The 22,413-nt window shown below is 32.8% G+C and overlaps 1 protein-coding gene across 2 annotated transcripts in view; it reads left to right on the top strand.

The window, feature by feature from the left end:
* Positions 1 to 22,413, top strand: part of LOC114330263 (pyruvate dehydrogenase phosphatase regulatory subunit, mitochondrial) — a 294,720-nt gene that overhangs the window by 81,403 nt on the left and 190,904 nt on the right. For both annotated transcript variants that reach the window (XR_007700863.1, XM_050662019.1), the window contains exons 10-12: positions 7,438 to 7,586; positions 11,256 to 11,547; positions 20,654 to 20,833. Coding sequence is in view for 1 of the 2 variants with exons in the window: in XM_050662019.1 (XP_050517976.1) it covers positions 7,438 to 7,586; positions 11,256 to 11,547; positions 20,654 to 20,833 (621 nt within the window). In the remaining variant the exon portion in view is untranslated. The remainder of the gene's footprint in view (positions 1 to 7,437; positions 7,587 to 11,255; positions 11,548 to 20,653; positions 20,834 to 22,413) is intronic.

Raw genomic sequence — 22,413 nt, 5'->3', positions numbered from 1 at the left:
GTGGAACAGGTTAAAAATTTGGAACGGTCAGACCACGAAAACGGCACATGTATTTTGTCCGACAGAACAGACTTAAACTCTCCGAACAGAGATTAAACTCTCATGCAAAAATCAGACTGCTATTTATCACCAAATTGGCGTTTTAATGAGTGGAACATGTAGAATATGTCAAATGACAGGAATTATGGCAGGTGATAAATAGCAGTCTGATTTTTGCATGAGAGTTTAATCTCTGTTCGGAGAGTTTATGTCTGTTCTGTCGGACAAAATAAATGTGCCATTTTCGTGTTCTGACCGTTCCAAATTTTTAACCTGTTCCACAATTAAAACTTCCCCTGTTACAGTGTTCCCATATATCAAAGTTTATCCGACTAGACACCCTTAAGCTATTAACAAATTTTCAGCTTGCTATTAATCAACTTTTTTTTCATACGCGGGATCCAGACCTAAGTACATTGCTGTAGAATTGGTTTGTTTTGAAGAAAAATTAATTGTTGCAGAAATAATAATAGAACAGTAAATTACTTTATTTTTAATTTCTAATTCTAATTTTCAATTTGCAGACAGATTTGAACAATTCAAAACCAGCAAAACCATTCTAGAATTCATAGTAAATCCCCTCAACACAAATAGTAATGATATCAACATTGAGCCATTTGTAATTGATATTGGAACTCTAAAAATGCAATTGAAAAGCAAGTTATTCTAAGAATCGTATAAGTTCTATGTAACATGATAATTTCCATGCGATACTATTTGAAACTACTGATTTTGACTGAAAATTAGATATATGTATCAGCGTTGGCTGATAAATTTACTGTTATTTATCAATATTTATCAATTTATATATCAATTTATATATCAATTTATCCGTATTTATCAATCAACGGTATCAGTATGTATTAGTTATTATCAAAGTTAGAATATCAATTCCTTTTGTACTGATTTTAGTACAGTGAAGTTAATATTCACCAAATTGAAAAGTCTCAGATGCAGAATTCATTACTATATAATATACAGGGTGATTGATTAGTGGGGTAAAGCTCAATAGATCTGCTATAGTAATAGATAGCAATAAAAGTTAATAACAAAAATTGTAGCCACCTTTGAGCTTCATATTACAAAATTAGTTACAGGGTGTTTTATGTTTTTTTAAATGGAACACCCTATATTTTATTTTATATTCGAGATCCTGTTAACTTCTCCATCACAAAAATATAAAGGTTTGTTATGTTATACAGGGTATTTACAAAGTTATAACCAATTTTATATGAAAATCGTAACAAGTTCAACTCCCTGTATGAATAAAAATAAACAAAACAGCAATGGTTTATTAATGCCATATTTTTTTACGTATTGTCAAAATTTTCAAGAATGATTGATATTGCCAATTTTCTTTAATCAAATACAGGGTGAGTCAAAACCCAAGTACATTATTTTCTCAATAATTTTAAATGGAACACCCTGTATTTTATATCACTATTGAAACGTATCATTACCGTACTTTAATTTTTGGATAACATACCCTATGTCTAAATTTATTAGTTTTCGAGATATTTTCATTTTTCAATGGACCAGTAGCGTGGCCACCCAAATCACCAGAATTTAATAAACTGGACTGATTTTTTTGGGGTTACGTTAATAATGAAGTTTATAAAATACCCCCAACAACAAGGGATGAGATGAAAAATAGAATACAAAGTGTATTTCGATGTGTTAATTTACAGATGCTTCTTAGAGTAAGTAGCTCATTCAATGATCGTTTTTAGGCGTGCATAAATGTGTTAGGAGGTAATTTTGGAACCTTATGTAACTAAATATTAAAAATATGTTGTTAAAAATAGCTTCTAATTTTTTCAAACATGTTTTTTTGCAAAATGTATTACTGAAAAATTATGTTTTGTTCTTTATTTGTTACATTGTTACATTTACATACAAAAGTAGTGTTTAATTGTCTTCACAAAATGTTGTATTTTGTGTTTGTGTGTTTTTTGTAAAATTTATTACCAATTTTCTTTGTTTATTTGTTGCATTTACATAAAAAAGTAGTTTTTAATTGTTTCAAAAATGTTGCATGTTGTGGTTGTGTTTTTTTTTTGTAAAATGTATTACTAATAAATTATTTTTATTTCTTTATTTGCTACATTGTTACATTTATTACCGGATTGATAATCAGTAATCGTCAATTGTCAATTCAGTCATGGCTTACTTAAAATTTAGATAAATTTGGACATAGGGGATGTTATATAAAAATTAAAGTACGGTAATGTTACTTTTCAATATTGATATAAAATACAGGGTGTTCCATTTAACATTACTGAGAAAATAATGTACTTGCGTTTTGAATTACCCTGTATTTGATATAAAGAAAATTAGTAATGTCAATAATTCTTAAAAATTTTGACAATAAATAAAAAAATATGGCATGAATAAACCATTGCTGTTGTGCTTATTTTTATTTATACAGGTTGAACTTGTTACGATTTTCATACAAAATTGGTTATAACTTTGTAAATACCCTGTATAACATAACAAACCTTTAAATTTTTGTGATGGAGAAGTTAACAGAATTTCGAATATAAAATAAAATATAGGGTGTTCCAGTGCCGGTTTATGCACTGGGCGCTTGGGGCGCTCGCCCAGGGGCCCGGGCCCCAAAGGGGCCCGTAGAGACCCGTTTCTATTGTTAATAAAAAATTAAAGTCCGCTAAATAATCTACATATTTTCCAAAATAGAAAAAAAGACGACGAAATACCTGCGACTTCGAAATGGTATGATTTTAAAACTGATGATTTTATAAAAACTGTGAACTTTTAAATCAAAGAGTGATCCCTTAGAAAATTGTAAAAAAATGTATCAAGATGGAGACAAACCTTATTATAGAAGATTAAATAAAAGCAACTTTTATAGAGGAAAACCCAATGGAGGCAAAGAAAAGAGAGAGTTTGACTAATACACGACGCAAGTGTTTATTGTTTCCCATACAAATGTTTTTCAATTGAAAAAATAGTTATATAACTGATTTTGGACGGACTCACTGGAAACATTTGACTAGTTTGCTCAAAGCTCACGAAGAAAGTAAATTTCATCTGAACTCCATGGTTACATTAAGAAAGTAAATTTCATCTGAACTCTATGGTTACATTAAGAACAAGATCATCCTTAATTATTGGAGTTATAGACGCTGCCTTGAAAGAGCAAGTAGAACGCGAAGCTGACTATTGGATAAGCTTCATAAGAAGAGTTGTTGAAGATTTAACAAATCGTCATAAAGAAAATTACTTAAGTTGTCTTGTATACTAGGCTAAATTTGACTACTTCTTAGCTGAGCATTTACAAAGGAATGCGAATAAACGAAAAGGTTAAGTTAGCTATCTGTCTCACTAAATTTGCAATAAATTCTTGGAAGTAATGAAATCAGAACTTGTAGAAACTTCTGACGCTGTAAATGGTTTAGTTAAAACTAGGGATCCATCATTCATCAAACCTGTTTTTTTTAGTTAAGCAATAACAGAGACGAAAAATTAGCAAACAAAAATGAAGCCAATAGACACTGCAGAATAAAATGGATATCTTTGAGACAGTTCTATTGACACTGATTTGGACAAAAACTTTGGAACGAGTTAATGCAACAAGCAAAATGTGAACGTGAAGAAACTGTGGCCTTAAACGTGTCAATTGAAGTAGAATGAATGACATCTATTTTGAAATTTGTTGAAGACTTAAAAAATAATATCTTAAGGAAAATTGAACCAGAAGCCAAAAATATTTTTTTGCGAAGACGAGGATATCTCAAACATATTCTAGACAACTGACCTTCAAAGAACAAAGAAGAGCAAAGCATTTTTCGATGAAGCAGGTGAAAGTGAAACAATTCAAGGGGCAAGAAAGATTCGGAATTGAAGTGTTTAATGTTATATGCTACAATATTACTCAAGATCTTTTAAAGATAATTAAATGCTACAAAGATGTTACTACAGCTGTTAGATGTTTTTCTACGATAAATGAAGAAGCAGTTAAGACGTCAATTAATACTTTATGTGTGAAATATAAAAAAGATATTGATGAAACCAAAGAGAATTTGCATAGCGAAATTACTCATTCTAGAACATTATGCCAAAAGTTGAATAACATTAATTTATAAAATTTGGTGTCATCCAGGATGTAAAGATTGTAAAGGCAACATTTCCCAGTATTTTACCTTTACTGCAAGTTTATTTCACGATACCAACTTCTACGGCATCAGGCGAACGGTCTTTTTCGGCTTTAAAAAGAATAAAAATATATTTAACGCTAAATTTGGGTCAAAACATCTATACACATATCACTATTGTATTATTATAGGAAATGAAGACCTGGAGCAACTGAATTGTGATAGTATTATATGACAGATTGCTAATGCCTAGTCAAGAAAAAGTCATTTAATCATAGTGTCATATGTATTTTTTAGACTATATTTTTTTGTTTGTCATGTGTTGTTTTGTGTAACTTTCTGTTTTTATATACTTATTTTTGAAAGTATTTTTTGGAATATTTTTACATTTACTATTCTTCTTGTTTGGGTTAAAAAATATTGTATGGATTGATATTGTATGTATGGAAATATTGTATGTTACAATAAATACATATGTTTTCTTGTTAAAAAAACTGACAACGAATAACAATTAAGGGGGCCCCTAAATATTCAGCGCCCAGGGCCCGAAGTTAGGTTAAACCGGCACTGGGGTGTTCCATTTAAAAAAACATAAGTTTGGTCTGCCACTGTGTTATCGAACACCCTGTACCATTCTAACTAATTTTGTAATGTGAAGCTCAAAGGTGGCTAAAATTTTTGTTATTAACTTTTATTGCTATCTATTACTATAGCGGAGCTATTGAGCTTTACCCTACTAATCAATCACCCTGTATATAGATTGAAATAACTATTTACCATTTTAATTTTATTATATTATAATAAAATTAAAATGGTAAATAGGTATTTAAATCTGAAACTTTTCGTGTTGAAAGTTCTTTCTGGTACATCCTTAATCTGCGACTTCTACAATTTTTAAGACCGCAGACGACGAATGTAGAAAACAAAAAGAACTCTTTGCAATCACATTCCGTTTTCATTCGTCTAGGAAAAGGACAGGAAGAAACTTCCTAGTACTCAAATCTGAGTAAAGATGGAAAAGTAAAGGAATGGTTTTGCTTGTTTTTGATTCAGAGGGATGCACAATCGCTGGACAGCTGTTTCCACCATTTCAGGCTTCCTCAACACCGCTAGCGTGCAGTCCTCTGAAGCGAAAAACAGCTCGACCATCAATTTAAGGGGAATTTCAAAGATCATTGAAATTCCCATTGGGACGGGATCCAGCGACATCTCTTAAACAAATTGAAACGTCTCAGATGCAGAATTCACCACTTTAATAAAATTAAAATGGTAAATAGTTATTTAAATCTGAAACTTTTCGTGTTGAAAGTTCTTTCTGGTACATCCTTAATCTGCGACTTTTACAATTTATAAGACCGCAGACGACGAATATAGAAAACAAACAGGACTCCACCATATGCAATCACATTCCGTTTTCATTCGTCTAGGACAGCGGTTCTCAACCACCGTGTTGCGACACACTGGTGTGCCGGAAGAACCTATCAGGTGTGTCGCGAGATTTACGAATACGATATTTTTATTTATATTTTTTTACTTGTTATAATATGCCAATCATGCATTCAACCATTTTTTTTAACTATTAAGTATATACCACGTTATACCAATCAATAAAGTGCCAATCCGTAATTGTTTCCTCTCTAACTGTTTTTAATATATATCTTTTTAATATATTCATCTGTACTTCCCTACCACTAGCAAAAATTTGTACATATAAGGGTGTCGCGAATCTGTAAGGAGTACGTTAGTGCGTCGCTGAGTAAAAAAGGTTGAGAACCGCTGGTCTATGAAAAGGACAGAAAGAAGCTTCCTAGTACTCAAATCTGAGTAAAGATAGAAAAGTAATAAGTTTTATTATAGTGGTGAATTCTGCGTCTAGGACTTTTCAATTTGTTTAAGAGATGTCGCTGGATCGGGTCCCAATGGGAATTTCAATGATCTTTGAAATTCCCCTAAAATTGATGGTCGAGCTGTTTTTAGATTTAGAGGTGTGCACGCTAGCGCTGTTGAGGAAGCCTGAAATGGTGGAAACGGCTATCCAGCGATTGTGCATACCTCTGAATCAAAAACAAGCAAAACTATCTTTTACCTTTAATATTAACCCTTTTAGCTCCGATCCACAGATATACAGTATGTCCCTGTAAGTTGTATCCATATGGAAAACTTTTTTATTATTAATTTTACGAAAAAAAGTCATTCTTCATAAAAAGCTCTGCATGGTCCAAAACCTAAGATTCAACCATCAGATATCAAATTTTATGAATATTATACGAGATATGTCAAAAAGTTTGAATTTCACTCAAGAGTAAAGTAGCTTTATTTTTCACAATATTGAAAATTGCTGTTATGAAAAGTTGTTTGGAATTAAAAACTATATTCTAATATGCAATTACATCTGTCTAATTGAAAAAAAAAATGTTTCTGAAAAATTATGGATAACTACATTATTTTCAGTAATTTTAATTCTAATAACTCTTTTATTAATAATTTTACGAAAAAAGTGATTCGTAATAAAAAGTTCTGCATGGTCTAAAATACTCTAAATCCTAAAATACAACCATATTATGTCAATTTTATACGAGGTGTGTCAAAAAAGATAAATTTAGATCAAAAGTAAAGTACCTTTATAGTTCAAAATATTTCAATAAGAAGGATATATTTACATACTCAAACATGGTTTTTAATTCTTAATAACTTTTCATAATAACAATTTTCGATATTGTGAAAAATAAAGTTATTTTACTCTTGAGCCAAATTCATATTTTTTGACATACCTTGTATAAAATTGATCAAATTTGACATAAGATGGTTGTATTTTAGGTTTCAGACCATGCAGAACTTTTTATTGAGAATCACTTTTTTTTCGGAAAATTAATAATAAAAGAGTTATCAGAATTGAAATAACAAAATAATGTTAGTTATCCATAATTTTTCAAAAAAAAAAAAATTTCAATTAGAAGGATGTAATTGCATATTAGAATATAGTTTTTAATTCCAAACAACTTTTCATAATAGCAAATTTCAATATTGTGAAAAATAAAGCTACTTTACTCTTGAGTGAAATTCAAACTTTTTGACATACCTCGTATAATATTCATAAAATTTTATATCTAATGGTTGAATCTTAGGTTTTGGACCATGCAGAGCTTTTTATGAAGAATGACTTTTTTTCGTAAAATTAATAATAAAAAAGTTTTCCATATGGATACAACTTACAGGGACATACTGTATACTTATTGTGAAAATTAATTCTTCTGGCAAATAAGTGATATATTACCTTTTTTAGTCGAAAGGTGATGAGGTGGTGGATGCTCTTCAATTTGTATGCTCAAATGATGTGGACGTACCAATAGGAAGTATTATTCATACTGGAATGCAGAATAGACATGGCGGATACGAAAATGATTGTTCGTTGGCACGCATTTCTGAAAACCAGTAAGTATAAGCTTGTTCAATTGAAACATATATGTGGTCAGGCTAGCCTTGGAAACAATTTAAATCACTTAACTGACGTTCTGAAATGTTAGTTACGTTTGTACACGTCACACTGAAGGAGTGCTGCATAGAATAGACAAGGAAAGAGAACTTTTTCTATGGATGCTATACAATATGTCACGTCTCTCACTACTTACATACATTCAATATGAAACATTTCTCACGCAGTGAGAAAAGTCGGCCATTGCCGGTTTTCCATATACATTATCGCCGTTTCCATATGGTAACATGCACAATACAAACACAATTATTATTTTTGTCAAACAAAATGTGTTGAAGCAAAACTTACCAAAAATTACCTTTTAAAACTGTTCAAATATAACTGTGAATTATAATTTTAAACAAATAAAGTATATAAATATTAAGAATATTAAATATTGTTCGTCCGCTATAACTTTTCCCATGTGTCACGATTCATTTTCAAACAAATTAAGTCAATATATAAAGTGAAACGAACGTCGATGTGTATATACATTTTGTATACTGTATACGTATACTATACAGTGCTAGTCAAAAGTCCGTACCCCCCCTCGTATCTTTTGAACGGTTATACTTATAATAGTGAAATTTGGAGGAAGGAAATAAACGGATGTAGGCGTCTTAACTAGTCATGACAGGTGACGTAATAGTGACAGATGACGTTGCAGCGCCACCATGACAGATAATTTTAAATGGGACCTTATGGCAAGTGATACCTCGTTTGAAAGGTATTGAAAATACCTATTTAGTCATACTAATTTTGTTTGAGTTTAAGCTAATTTTGATGAATAAATGATATAATATAAAATTTGAGTTTCGCATTTAATTAATAAAAATTTAAACCTCCGCCTATGATTACTTGTCAAAAGGGTTGACGTTGACGTAAAAACTATTAGAGAACTGAAAAACGTGAACTTTTTTGACAAAAAGAACATAGGCGGACATTTGAATTTTTATTAATTAAACGCGAAACTACAATTTTATATTTATTTCATTTATTCACCAAAATCAAAATCAATTTATATCCAAAAAAATTAGTATGACTGAATAGGTATTTTGAATATCTTTCAAACGAGGTATTACTTGCCATAAGATCCCATTTAAAATTATCTGTCACAGTTGCGCTGTAAAGTCATCTGTCACTATTACGTCACCTGTCATGACTAGTTAAGAAGACTACGTCCGTTTATTTCCTCCCTCCAAATTTCACTATTATAGGTATAACGGTTCAAAAGATACGAGGGGGGGTACGGACTTTTGACTAGCACTGTATATGGTGTATTCCACGAATATACGACTGTTTTGGATTATCGCGACAGCGAATATTTTAGTGTGCAACATAAGAAGTACGAAAGTATTTTGTTCTAATAATTACTCCAATAAACAACAATATAATTTGCAATTTAGTTTCGTTCTTCATATTTCGTACAGTAAAATATTCGTTGTCGCGATAATCTAAGAGGGTCGTATATTCGTGGAATAGGGTATACTACACACATCGGCGTACGGTTCACTTTATGTTTTGACTTAATTTGTTTGAAAATGAATCGTGACGCATGGGAAAAGTTATAGCGGACGAACTTTACCTACATATGTGTATACCCTATTCCACGAACATACGCCTGTTTTAGATTACTTCGATAACGAATATTTTACTGGGCAAAATAAGAAGAACGAAAGTAAATTGCAAATTACATTGTTGTTTATTGGAATAATTATTAGCGCCATTTACTTTCGGACTTCTTATGTTGCACAGTAAAATATTCGTTGTCGAAGTAATTCAAAACAGGCGTATGTTCGTGGAATGATCCATATATATGTATTTTATTTTGATTTAGGCATATAATATACCTAAAAGCACCTAAATTATTTAATTTTTAAGTTTAAACTCTTGACAAAAACGCATCCATAGAAAAAGAACAGTGTACAACACGTGAGAAAATAGCATATTTCTCCCTCGCCTCGTGCCAACAAACTTCTGCGCTCGTGAGAAATATGTCTTTTTTCTCTCGTGTTGTACAATATAGTATTTCAACACAATATACTCAACTTATAGTGAAAAGAAAGATCGAGGGAAGGAGAGGACTAGGAAGGAAAAGACTATCGTGGCTCAGAAACATCCGACAATGGACAGGGCTAAATTTTGAACAGCTAATAAGAACAGCTGAAGACAGAGAAGAGTAATTGTAGTAGCCAACCCCTATTGAGGAGAGGGCACTTTAAGAAGAAGAAGCCCCTCAGCAAACTATGGTCAACCCTACAGCAAACCAACATTAAACATGGTCTTATCAAAGCAGTCCAAAGTCTGTATAATGGAACCACTGCAAAAATGAGAACTAGATCAAGGATGTCTGAGAGATTTAAGTGTCACGAAAGGAGTGAAGCAGGGTTGCTGTATTTCGCCTACCCTTTTCAAAATTTATTTGGAACAAGCACTTAAGCTGTGTAAAAGAAAATGTCATGACATAGGAATCGCTCTCAATGACGAGACAAGACTGTACACTTTATGTTTCGCTAATTAGACCGGGTCCTGGAAGCATTTGAGTATGCAAAACCTGAGGACTAATTGGCTAAATGGGCCTTCCCAAAGGCCATAAAAGAGAGAAAAAAAACCTGAGGACTGGCAACAATGTTCGGATTGTTTTACCTGAGATCTTGGAACAATGAAAAACTGAATCTTGGAAGAAGATGCGATGGTGCCTTGTTACCCCCTCCCCCCCTCTATGTTAACGGCAGATCAAAGGTGATTTTTCGCAAAACAAAACTTTTTTGTGTTTTTTATGTCATTCTCTAAGCAAAAATTGTTCTTTTAAAGTTTTTTCGTAAAATGCATAGTTTTCCAGATAAACGCGGTTAAAATTTAAAAAAATCGAAAAATTGCAACTTTTGAACCCGAATAACGTTCGATTAAAAAATAAAATAGCAATTCTGCTTGCAGCATTTGAAAGTTCAAGTCAAATTATACCCTGTTGGATTATTTGTATTGCTAAAAATTAATTTTTTTATTGTTAAACAAAGCTATAAACAAACAGTATTTGAGCGTTTTGTCGCATGTCCACACATTTTTTTAAAGTTTAACCGCGTTTATCTCGAAAACTATACATTTTACGAAAAAACTTGTAAGGACATTTTTTGTTTTGCGAAAAATCACTTTTAATCTGCCGTTAACATGGGGGGCGGAGAGGGGGTAACAAGGCACCATCGCACCTTCGGTCAAGATTCAGTTTTTCAGTGTTCAAGGTCATAGATAAAAGAATCCGAACATAGTTGCCGGTTCTCAGGTTTTGCATACTCAAATGCTTCCAGGGCCTGCACTAAATGACCAAATTCTGATCAGGATTATGACGACTTGGGTTACCGAAATGCGGAAGAATATAACAAATGGGGTCTCGAAGTCAACATTAAGAAAACTGAAGCCATGTGTATTGGAGAGACAAAGCAGTCCATTACATTAGACGATGGGGTAGAAATTAAACACTGTGATAAATACAAGTACCTGGGCATGAAGATAGGAGTCGGAAGGCGTCGGAGAACGCTGTAAACCGATAGTAGTAATATAAAATATTTCTGGGTACATATGTTTAAGTCAGTAGAGAAACGCTGTCTTAGTTTCTTTTTATTGTGTTTCAGTTACATGATGATAGCTCCCACGATCCAACAAACAAGATGTAAAGTGTGGCTCCAGAAGCATCTTCCTCCAACCGTCACAATATCAGACGTTACGAGTATGTTCACGGCTTTGTGCATCATGGGACCTTTCACGAGACAACTTCTTTCGGAATTAACCGATACTGATTTGAATCCTCGCAACTTTCCATTCTTTACTTTTAAGATGTTGGACGTTGGTCTGGCCAACGGAATCAGGACAATGAATCTTACTCATACAGGGGAGTTAGGATATGTTCTGTATATACCAAATGAGGTAAGTGTCAGTTCAAAAAGCTTATAAGAGTCGGCCGTATCTAATAAATCTTATCATATCAGAAAAATAATTTTAAGTGTATGATAACCCTGGGAAAAGCTTGGATGTATGACTTCAGAAGTGCCTTTGACTCCATAATTAGAACCAAAATGGGAAGGGCATTAAAGAAGATAGGAATTCCAAACAAAGGAAATATCAGATGTCAGGGAACAATATCAGACGAAGTTAGTATCATTAGAGGTGTGGTGTGAAGCAAGGAGACCCAATCTCCCACCCTCTTCAACCTAGTTCGGGATCATGTCTGAGAGAAGCTAAACTAAACGGATAAAAAATGAATAACCATTTTCAATTTCGTTGCAAAACGAAAATACAGCCGCATCATATTCTAGTCCAAACAGAGAGTGCAGCAAGCACCTCTACCGGTTTCGAAACTTATTAGTCTCTCATCAGGAGGCACATATGGTGCTCTCTCTGATCCAACCAAAATAAACCCCGGTGTGGAGTCACGGATTGCAGCGAACGAAATGGCATAGATGCCCTAGCGGCAACTGCTATCAAAAGACTTATGCCTGGTTGCACCAACAGATCTTAGGCTTAAGCCGAGAATATCATAAAAATTAATGTAATATAATTACAATAAAATATAATAGGAATATCATAATATAATAATAGATATACTTTATAACAAGGTAAGAATTCAAAAATATGATGCAACGTAAGTGATACTTCCGGTGGTCCTATCTATAAGCAGAGCTTAGCTAAGCTTAGCTTCTACAATTTGCAAGCCATAACGGATGCCGAGACTAACGAAGATGAGGGAATTTTACAATTTATAATTCACGTCCCATCTGCTCAGCGCGGTAAAGTTCCAACGAGAATGGTTCCCTTCGTATTCCAATCAAAGTAAACATGTAAATCAAAAATGAAAAACCATTTTCAATTTCATTGCAAAACGAAAATACAGCCGCATCATATTCTAGTCCAATCAGAGAATGCAGCAAGCACCTCTACCGGTTTCGAAACTTATTAGTCTCTCATCAGGAGGCACATATGCTGCTCTCTCTGATCCAACCAAAACAAACCCCGGCGTGCAGTCACGGATTGCAACGAACGAAAGGGCATCTATGCCATTTCGGCTGTATTTTTGTTTTGCAACGAAATTGAAAATGGTAATTCATTTTTGATTTACATGTTTACTCTGATTGGAGTACGAAGGGAACCATTCTCGTTGGAACTTTACCGCGCTGAGCAGATGGGACGTGAATTATAAATTGAAAAATCCCCTTATCTTCCTTAGTCTCAGCATTCGTATGGCTTGCAAATTGTAGAAGCCTCGGAGGTGTAACCAGAGAAGGTTCCCATTGTTTTCAGTCTGGTGGGATGTAGAATAACATTATGTTGTTTTATATGACATTGGATTGAAAACTTAGTATTTTAAACTGAAAGAGTATAACACTGAATGTAACACAAATTATCGCTTATGCGGATGATTTAACAGTTGTAGCAGAGAAAGAAGAAGACTTCATAAAAGCCATAAACAAGCTGAATGTAGAAGCAAAAAAGGTGTGATTAGTAATTAATGAAAACAAAACCAAATACATGAAATTTAAAGAAAGCTGGAAGGGGATTAATAATAACGGGAAGATATAATTTTGAAGAAGTAGCCAAGTTCAACTACCTAGGAGTAACAAGAGGAAAAATCAGCAAAGACAGAATACATGAGAGAATCCAGAAGGTTAATCAAGCTTTTGGAAGGAATAAGCAATTACTCAGATTCAAAAACATCGGCAGACAAATAAAAATCAGAATGTATAAGAAACTGATCAGACCAGTTATCATGTATGTAATGGAAACCACGACACTGACAAAAAAAGATGAAGAAGATTGTAGAATAGTAGAAATAAAAATAATGAGATCAATATTGGAACCAAAAAGAACAAGCGACGGAGAAACAAAAATGAAGACCAATAAAGAAATTCAACAAGGAATGGGAGGTCAGTTTTTTTATGAATCTATAGCAAGATACATAAAAGCAAGATGACTAGAATGGGCAGGCCATTGAGAAGAGCACCCACAGAAATGATAAAAAGAATCACGAACTGGACACCCCTGGGACCAAGAAAAAGAGGAAGACAAAAGAAAATGGTGGAACCAGATAGAGGAAGGTATAGAAATATTGAAAATAAAAGACTGGAAGAGAAGATGGAGAAACAAAAAAGATTGTAACTACATAACCAACGCTGCAAAACACACATAGATCTATACGAAAAAAACCAAAGAGGAATAATCCACCTAGAAAAAAGTATTACTATATGCCCCGGCATTGCCGTAATCCACTAGAATTGAACGGCTGTGATGATGATGTATAATAAGCAGTATACTATCGCAATTGTACTCCACTCCTCTCAATATCATTTGCCTCTGATGGTGTATCTATCATTAAATATAAAGGTTATAATATTAAGATGATAATACGATATTTTGTTAATCATTATTTTCTTATATTGTTTTGAATGTTATAACGATCAGAGAGTCATTTAGGTATAATTGCCCCAAAAATCCAAGATCATAATGATAATTGTGCCTACATCGACAAGGGGGTAATAAGACGATCGTTTACAAGAATAATACAAAGACCTCGTTGCTTATCCTCGGGAACTTTATTAGGGGCGGGTATGAATACAAATAATAGATAGATGACAGATAGATAACAGACAAATATCAAATAGATAATAATTAGATAACAGTTTTAGTCGGGGAGGAAAGTATGCTAAATTTGCAGTTACTCGAGCGTTATGTGGACCTATTGGGTTGTAAAGTGTAGGTCCTAAAACCAAAAAAAGTTAAGTTAAGTTTTGCATAAAGTGGGGGACTTTCCATTTTGTAAATTATTATTTTCCATTTCCAACAAACGGTTTTTTCGATTACAGCGTCATCTATGCATAATTCTAAAAAATATCTCGAATAAAACTTGTTTTTACGTAAAGAATCCATATCTGCAATAAAAAATGGGGGCTCCTATTTAACATTTTAAAGTAACCCCCCACCCCACCTCCGTGGGGGTAGTGTTTGGTGTAGTTCGATAGATTTTTCAAAAATATTGAATAAGTGTATTTTTCAGTTTTTCTATCTGATGTTCATTTCGCGAAATATCGCGGGGTTCGTATTTAAAATTTTAAATTTACCTACCACCCATCTCCGTGGTGAGTCGTGTTTGGTATCATTCGATAGATTTTTGAAAAATATTGAATACAATTTTTTTTAGTTTTTCGATTTGACGTTCATTTCGCGAAATATTCGCTTTTTTTGTGAAACTTTGTGACTCGCCCATTTCCTTACGCAAAGAAAACAACAAATACTGAATTTTGGGAACTGTAGAATGACAGGGTGCCAACAAGTCCTGACCTGAGGCTTATAAAGGAGTAAAAAAGGATTTATAAAAAACATATCAAAGAATTTCATAACACAACTAATTAAAATAAGACAAATGTTTACATAATATATAAAGCAAAAAACGCTGGACGGAAGGGCCGCCCGAGAACTTTATCGTGCCGATCTATTATCGTTATGGTACTAGATATTGGCATTCTATAAAAATAACAAAGTTACTCGTTATTTTGATATTTTAGAAACACCTACTGTACTTAAAAGTATTTTATGGTTCTACGCATCATTAATTCCTGCATTTGAGAAAATGTTCGATGCCATATTTCGGGGACACACTATAGATGTGTAGATTATTGCATAAATCAATAGAATATTATAGTCATACTTTCATTTCAAATTAGTTCATTTTTCTGAGAAATTAATAGTTTACAATATTTGCATTTCATTCTATTTCGATTACGCCAGTCAATGCGCGAGATTAAGAACAAGATATTATCTCCAAATTCTATCCTACTGCATGGATTTTAATGAAATTTTGGGAGTAGCCCAATCTCCTAATTCAAAGTCTATCCTATATACTATGGCGCTTTTATCATGGGGGAAGTTCCCACCACTTCTCAGGGGTGAAATATTTTTATTTTCGAATTACATGGAGAAAAAGGAAGATTTTTAAGAAAATTTAAAAATTCATTCTATAATTTGATCACATTTTTTAAAAAAACCATTCATTTTAAACCCGTTTAACTTTTTGAAAGTAGAAATAACACTATATTAAAAGGTATTGAGAAGAAAAACAATGCATTTAAATTATGGTGGATGGGGAGTTAAATGTATATACTTTTCATTTTTCCTTAAAGTACATTAGTCATTATATTTTTTGCACCATATCTCGCTTAGTTTGTAAGTAACCGACATTTAACGGTGCTCGTTTTAAAGGCCTTTTCAAACACTACAAAAGGTGTTGGTAGCATACAAAAGGTGTTGGTAGCATTATACACCTAAAACCTACCGTTCCTCTGTTATTTCAAGTTGAATACACCAATTTGAGCATGCACCAAAAAACAAACTATTTTCACCTACCATATCTCTTTTTGTATTATAAATAGAACATTTACGAAGGAACGAATCTCTTTATTATTTATAATCTAAAAAATGTTTTATATAGAGTTTTTAGTTCGATGCATAGTTTTTAAGGTATTCACAAAAAATCCGTCCGAAAAGGTGTCATTTTTCAATGAAAATGGCCAATTTTCAACTACGCATAACTCAAAAAGTATTGAGTTCTCAAAAAAAAGTATAGACCAGTTTTTGCTTAGAAATAGGTTCTTCAGCCACTTCCGTGCTTATTTTGACCAACAAATTTTCCACCCCCTTGAAGAAGTGGGAACCGCCCCAAGATAAAAGCGCCATAGTATATAGGGTAGATTTTGTTTCTTGAGCTATTGCCTACTTACTGTGAAAATATCAAGTACATCAATGTAGTAGGATGGAATTCGGAGCCAAATACCCTCATTGACTGCTCTACAATAATGCTCTGCTATGAACGCGTGAGAGAGGACACACATAAGATTATAGCAAAATTTCTATTTACCGTAACTTTTCGAGTTTTTGAGCTACAGCAATAAATTTTATGTCATTGGAAAGGTAATTTTGCATTCTTTCAAAATGTGTTAAAATATACAGGGCGTATCAAAAAAATTAAGATTTTTTATTCATTTCCGGTTCAACCGGAAGCCATGTTTTTGGTAAAATTTATTGTGATAATAGATAATAAAATACCATATATGTCTGCAAAATTTCAAATTTTAGTTTCTATTAAGAAGGAAGTTACGGGCACTCGAATATTTTTTTATAAAAAATTCATAACTCCCCTCCTATGGGGAGTTAAGATATATGACTAATGTCATTCAATTTACTGATAGGATATCAAAAATATATCAAAAAATAAAAAAATTCCTTGGAGCCATTTTTGAGAAAATCTAGTTGAAATTTATGTCAAAATTTGACCCCTTAAATATAGGCAACCCGTAACTTTTTCTGAAAAACGATAACATCTTTCTTATAGCCCCATCTTTAGGCTATATAACGACTTTTTCAAATTAAACTTATCTTCAAAAACTTTTTAGATAGATAGGGAAATGTGTCGGGGGGCGGTCGGCCATGTTGGCCGCCATTTTGAATTTGGAAATGTCAAATTCCGTACTTTTATTTACCTATCGATGAGCTTACTTTGAGTTGAATTTCATTTATTTCTGTCAAAATTTGCAAAAATGGGCCCTAAATAATCCCCCTATTTCGGCCCCCCTTTGAGAGATTTTTTTTAAAAGCTTAGTTTCTCGACAAAATTCTCTTAAACTTACTCATACCGAATTTCATCAAAATCGGTCCAGTAGTTTTTGCTGGGCGGTGGCGACATACGTACGTACGTACGTACATACTTCCGACATGTTTTTTTTATTTGCTTTTTAGACTCAGGGGGACTCAAAACGTCGAAAAAAAGTGAAATCTGAAAAAAATTTTTTTGCACGATCCTATAACTTTATCTATTATACTATACTACGTATATAGTACGATAAAGTAAAACAGTTGATAGAATAAAATTATAAGCAGTAAAGAACACCGCACACATTTTATGGAAAAAATAATTTTACTCAAATGCAATAACATTTACATTAATAGATTCGTCTCGTAATTACAAACATTTTATATCATTGCGCCAACTCTGAATTTTAATTAACAACAGCGTTATTTGCAATTAAAGTTTATCGAAATCACAATTTTGAAGTTCATAAAACTCATTCATAAATACTGTTAGTCTAATGGCCATTGAAAATAGTTTCCCAGCGTGAGTTAAGCCGATTAGACAAATAATATACTTTTGTGCGACTGGCCAAATTATACCTACTTTATTATCGATAAGATGAGATTAAGCCTCTTGAAGAAAGATTTACGAACTGGTGATTTACAACATATTTTTGCTCTTTTTGACTCACGTACACTCCCATTTGCTGTAAGATTTATCAATTTAGGCCTTTATTAATCAAAATTTAGAGTTGGCGCAATGATATGAAACTAATAAAATTTCGAGACGAATCTATTCATGTAAATTTTATTTCATTTGAGTGAGATTATAATATTTTCCATAGATGTGTGCGGTCACGGTTATTAGACTTTATTACGGTTGCCTTGACCGACCGTGGTGGGGAGACTTATATTTTTGACTTTACGTCACAAGAGTACACAATTCCATATTTTTAAATGATTTTCGATCATTGAATGTGTGTTATTGTGTATACAGGGTGTCCCGAAAAGATTGGTCATAAATTATACCACACATTCTGGGGTCAAAAATAGTTCGGTTAAACCTAACTTACCTTAGTACAAATGTGCTCATAAAAAAAGTTACAGCCCTTTGAAGTTACAAAATGAAAATCGATTTTTTTCAATATATCGAAAACTATTAGAGATTTTTTATTGAAAATGGACATGTATCATTCTTATGGCAGGGACATTTTAAAACAAAATTATAGTAAAATTTACCACCCCATAAAATTTTATGGGGGTTTTGTTCCCTTAAACCCCCCAAACTTTTATTTACCTTCCAATTAATTCATAATTGTGGTACCATTAGTTAAACAAAACGTTTTTAAAACTTTTTTGCCTTTTAGTATTTTTTTGATAAGCCAGTTTTTATCGAGATGGGGCTTCTTTTTTAATATATTTACATAAAAATTTTATCAGGGTTTTGTTCCTTTAAACCCCCCAATTGTTTGCGTACGTTCCAATTAAACTATTATTGTGGTACCATTAGTTAAACACAGTGTTTTTAAAACTTTTTTGCCTCTTTGTCTTTTTTTGATAAGTCGCCTTTTATCGATATGTGGCTTTTTTTCAAAACATACCTAAAAATGTAAGTTATAAATACATTTTCAGATTATTAACAGGTGTCTATAATCATACTTAACCATATACAAATATGTGGTGGATTCGACAAATATTCAGAATATCTCGATAAACACTGGCTCATCAAAAAAGTACTAAGAGACAAAAAAGTTTTAAAAAAACGTGCTTAACTAATGGTGCCACAGTAATAATTTAATTGGAACGTACACAAAAGTTTGGGGGGGTTTAAGGGAACAAAACCCCCATAAAATCTTTATGGGGTGCACAAATTTCACTTAATTTTTTTTAAGATGTTGCTGCCATAAAAATTTCACATGCACATTTTCAATAAAAAATCTCTAAGAGTTTTCGATATATGAAAAAAATCGATTTTCATTTTGTAACTTTAAAGGGCTGTAACTTTTTTTGTGTGCACTATTGTATATAGGTAAGTGAGGTTCAATCAACTTATTTTTGACCCCAGAATCTGTGGTATAATTTATGACCAATCTTTTCGAGACACCCTGTATATGTGTATTATTTGTGTTATTATGAAATAATAAGACAAATAGTACACATTTTATCTTATACCGGGTGGTGAATCGTAAAACCAGCAATAGGAAACTCAATGTAAAATTCTAAATTGTTGAATTCCTGCTTCCCTAATTATTTTACATCAAAAGGCATGGGAGAATACTTGTAGAGAATTAAAATCTGTATTAAAATCAAAAGTTAAAATTGTTCTACGATTTAAATGCATTCCAAAATTTTGAAAAATATGATACATTTGCCACAATAGGTATGCGTGTAAAGTTAGGCCACACGTTACTATTTAACTGACAGTGCTCACACCATTGACTGAATAAAAAATCTTTATTATTAATACTTTCTCCGCAACTGAGGGTATCTTATCAACTGTATTGTTTTTTAAACAATAGATGATAAAATAAAAATATTGACAGTTCAAAAATGTGAACATTATTGCATTGTGTGTGGCCTAAGTTTGGGCTGAAAACTAAAATTTATTACATTTTTACAAAATTTTGGAATATGTTTAATTACATAGACCAATTTTAACAGTTGTTTTCAATACAGATTTCAATCCTCTACAAATAGTTTCTAATGTCTTTTGATGTAAAATAATTAGGGAAGCTGGAATTAATGCAAAATTTTGACGCATGTCAAAATTCTCAATGTGTTTTAATTGTATTCATTTTTTTCGAATCCTGAGAACACTAATAAATATTTTTGAAAAATATAAAGTCAGAATGAAAGACTACATTATTACCGAGGGCTAAAAGTCCCTGAAAACTTCTATAATGTGTATTTTAATAAGTTACAGGGCTGAAAATAAAAGAGAAGTGTGATATTTAATTTCAAATATTTCATTCAATAGAAACTGCTTGTTTATTCTAAGGGGCTTTCCGCCCTCGGTAATAATGTAATCTTTCATCCTGCGTTTAAATTTTTCTAAAATACTTATTAGTTTTCTCAGGATTCGAAAAAAATCATATTACGATTCAAATGACAGTACTCTCGTAACGTAATCGCACCCTTAATGTTCATTGATTAGTCGATCTGGGCAACCGTAGTAATGTCTAAGAACCGTGGTGTGCGGTGTCCTTTCAAAAAAAAATTGTGTTTATTCGATACTCAAAAAATATAAGGACACATGATAACATCAATAATCTTATTACTAAATAGATTGCGGTCCTCGATCAAAACAAAAGAAAACATTATTCGAAAAGATAAACCAAATTTAAACGCAGATAAAGAACATTTTAAACGCTATAATGTGACTCGGTTTTACTTATTTATTAATCAAATGTATTTTCAGTTTGCGTTGCACGTTTACACAAGTCTGATGGAAGCTGGTGAAAAGTACGGGATCACTCCAGCAGGCTACTACGCCACCAGGGCTCTTAGAGTAGAGAAATTTTACGCATTTTGGGGTCAGGATCTAGACACTACGACAACACCATTGGAATGCGGTCGAGTGTGGAGGGTCAAATTCGATGTAAGTAAAAATTTCAGTTTTATTTCTTATTTTTACGAAAATCAAAGTATTCCTTTTATTTAAGTTATTTTAACCCATTTTGTGGGCCAGGGAAATACGTTGGCCTCGACAAGGTGAATGCGCAATAGATGAACATCGTGTTTACTACTCTGGAGAAGACAGCAACAATCATAGGCACGGAGTAGGGATCATTATTACTAAAGATGTTAGCAAATCACTCATGGATTGGATACCAATATCAGAGAGAATTATAGTGATGCGATTCCATTCGACACCAATAAACATCAATTTAATTCAAGTGTATGCGCCAACATCGATGTGTGATGAAGAAGAGATAGAGACATTCTACACAGACTTAGATAAGGCTATAAAACAGATAAAGAACAATGAGATCACTATCCTAATGGGAGACTTAAATGCCAAAGTAGGCAGTGGAGAAGAAGAAGACACTGTAGGGAAGTATGGTCTAGGCAACAGGAATGATACAGGAGAGCGTTTCGTAGAGTTCTGTACCGAAAACAAGTTATGTATAATGAATACTTTCTTCAAATTACCTAAGCGTCGCCTGTATACGTGGAAAGCGCCAGCAGATGCAGTTGGTAATATTGTCCGTAACCAGATAGACTACATAGCGGTCAATCAACGATTCAGAAATACTATAACGTCAGTCAAAACCTATCCAGGCGCGGATGTGCCATCAGATCACAATTTACTCTTAGCTAAGATGACTGTAAGATTAAAACACGTATTTAGGAAAAAGCCAAATCCTAAAATGAATCTAGAAGCGCTTAAAGAGCCAAACGTTAAGCATATATTTGTAACAGACTTGGAAAGAGAAATGGAAAACATCGAAAATATCACTGAAGTATCACCGGAAGATCAAATCGAAAAAATATGGACAAATATAAGAGATACCATTCAGACTCATATAAAAGGGAAATTGGAGACGGTGAAAGCTGAACCAAAACAAAGATGGATGACGCAGGAAATTCTCGATTTGATGGGAAGAAGAAGACTACACAGAAATCGCAATGAAGACCAATATAAATTATTGTACACTGAAATAAGAAGGAAAATAAGGAGTGCTAAAGCGCAATGGTTCTCCCAAGAATGTAGCGAAATCGAGGAGTATGAAAGAAAATATGATTCTTTCAACATGCATAAGAAGGTAAAAGAATTAGCAAAGTGTGGAAATATAAGTAGTCGTGCGATAGCTGATTCAAATGGAAATCTATTGTTTGACACCAAACAAAAACTGCACCGATGGAGGAAATACATTGAGGATCTTTTTCAGGATGATCGACCAATACAACATAACATAACGGACGCGAATAGTGGACCCCTATAACTAAAAGCGAAGTGGAAGATGCTATACGCTTGTCAAAATCAAAGAAGGCCATGGGACCTGATGAAATACCCACAGAGGTTCTAAAACTACTAGGAGATTGCGGAAGTAAAGTATTGGTTGACTTGTTTAATGCTATATATAATCATGGTTACTTACCACATGATTGGCTGAAATCTACTTTTATACCAATTCCCAAGAAAGCGAAGGCAAAAGAATGTCATGATCATCGAAC

The sequence above is a fragment of the Diabrotica virgifera genome, chromosome 9 (assembly GCF_917563875.1).
Source record: "Diabrotica virgifera virgifera chromosome 9, PGI_DIABVI_V3a".
Classification (NCBI taxonomy): domain Eukaryota; kingdom Metazoa; phylum Arthropoda; class Insecta; order Coleoptera; family Chrysomelidae; genus Diabrotica; species Diabrotica virgifera.
This window is presented reverse-complemented; position numbering and strand designations above follow the sequence as displayed.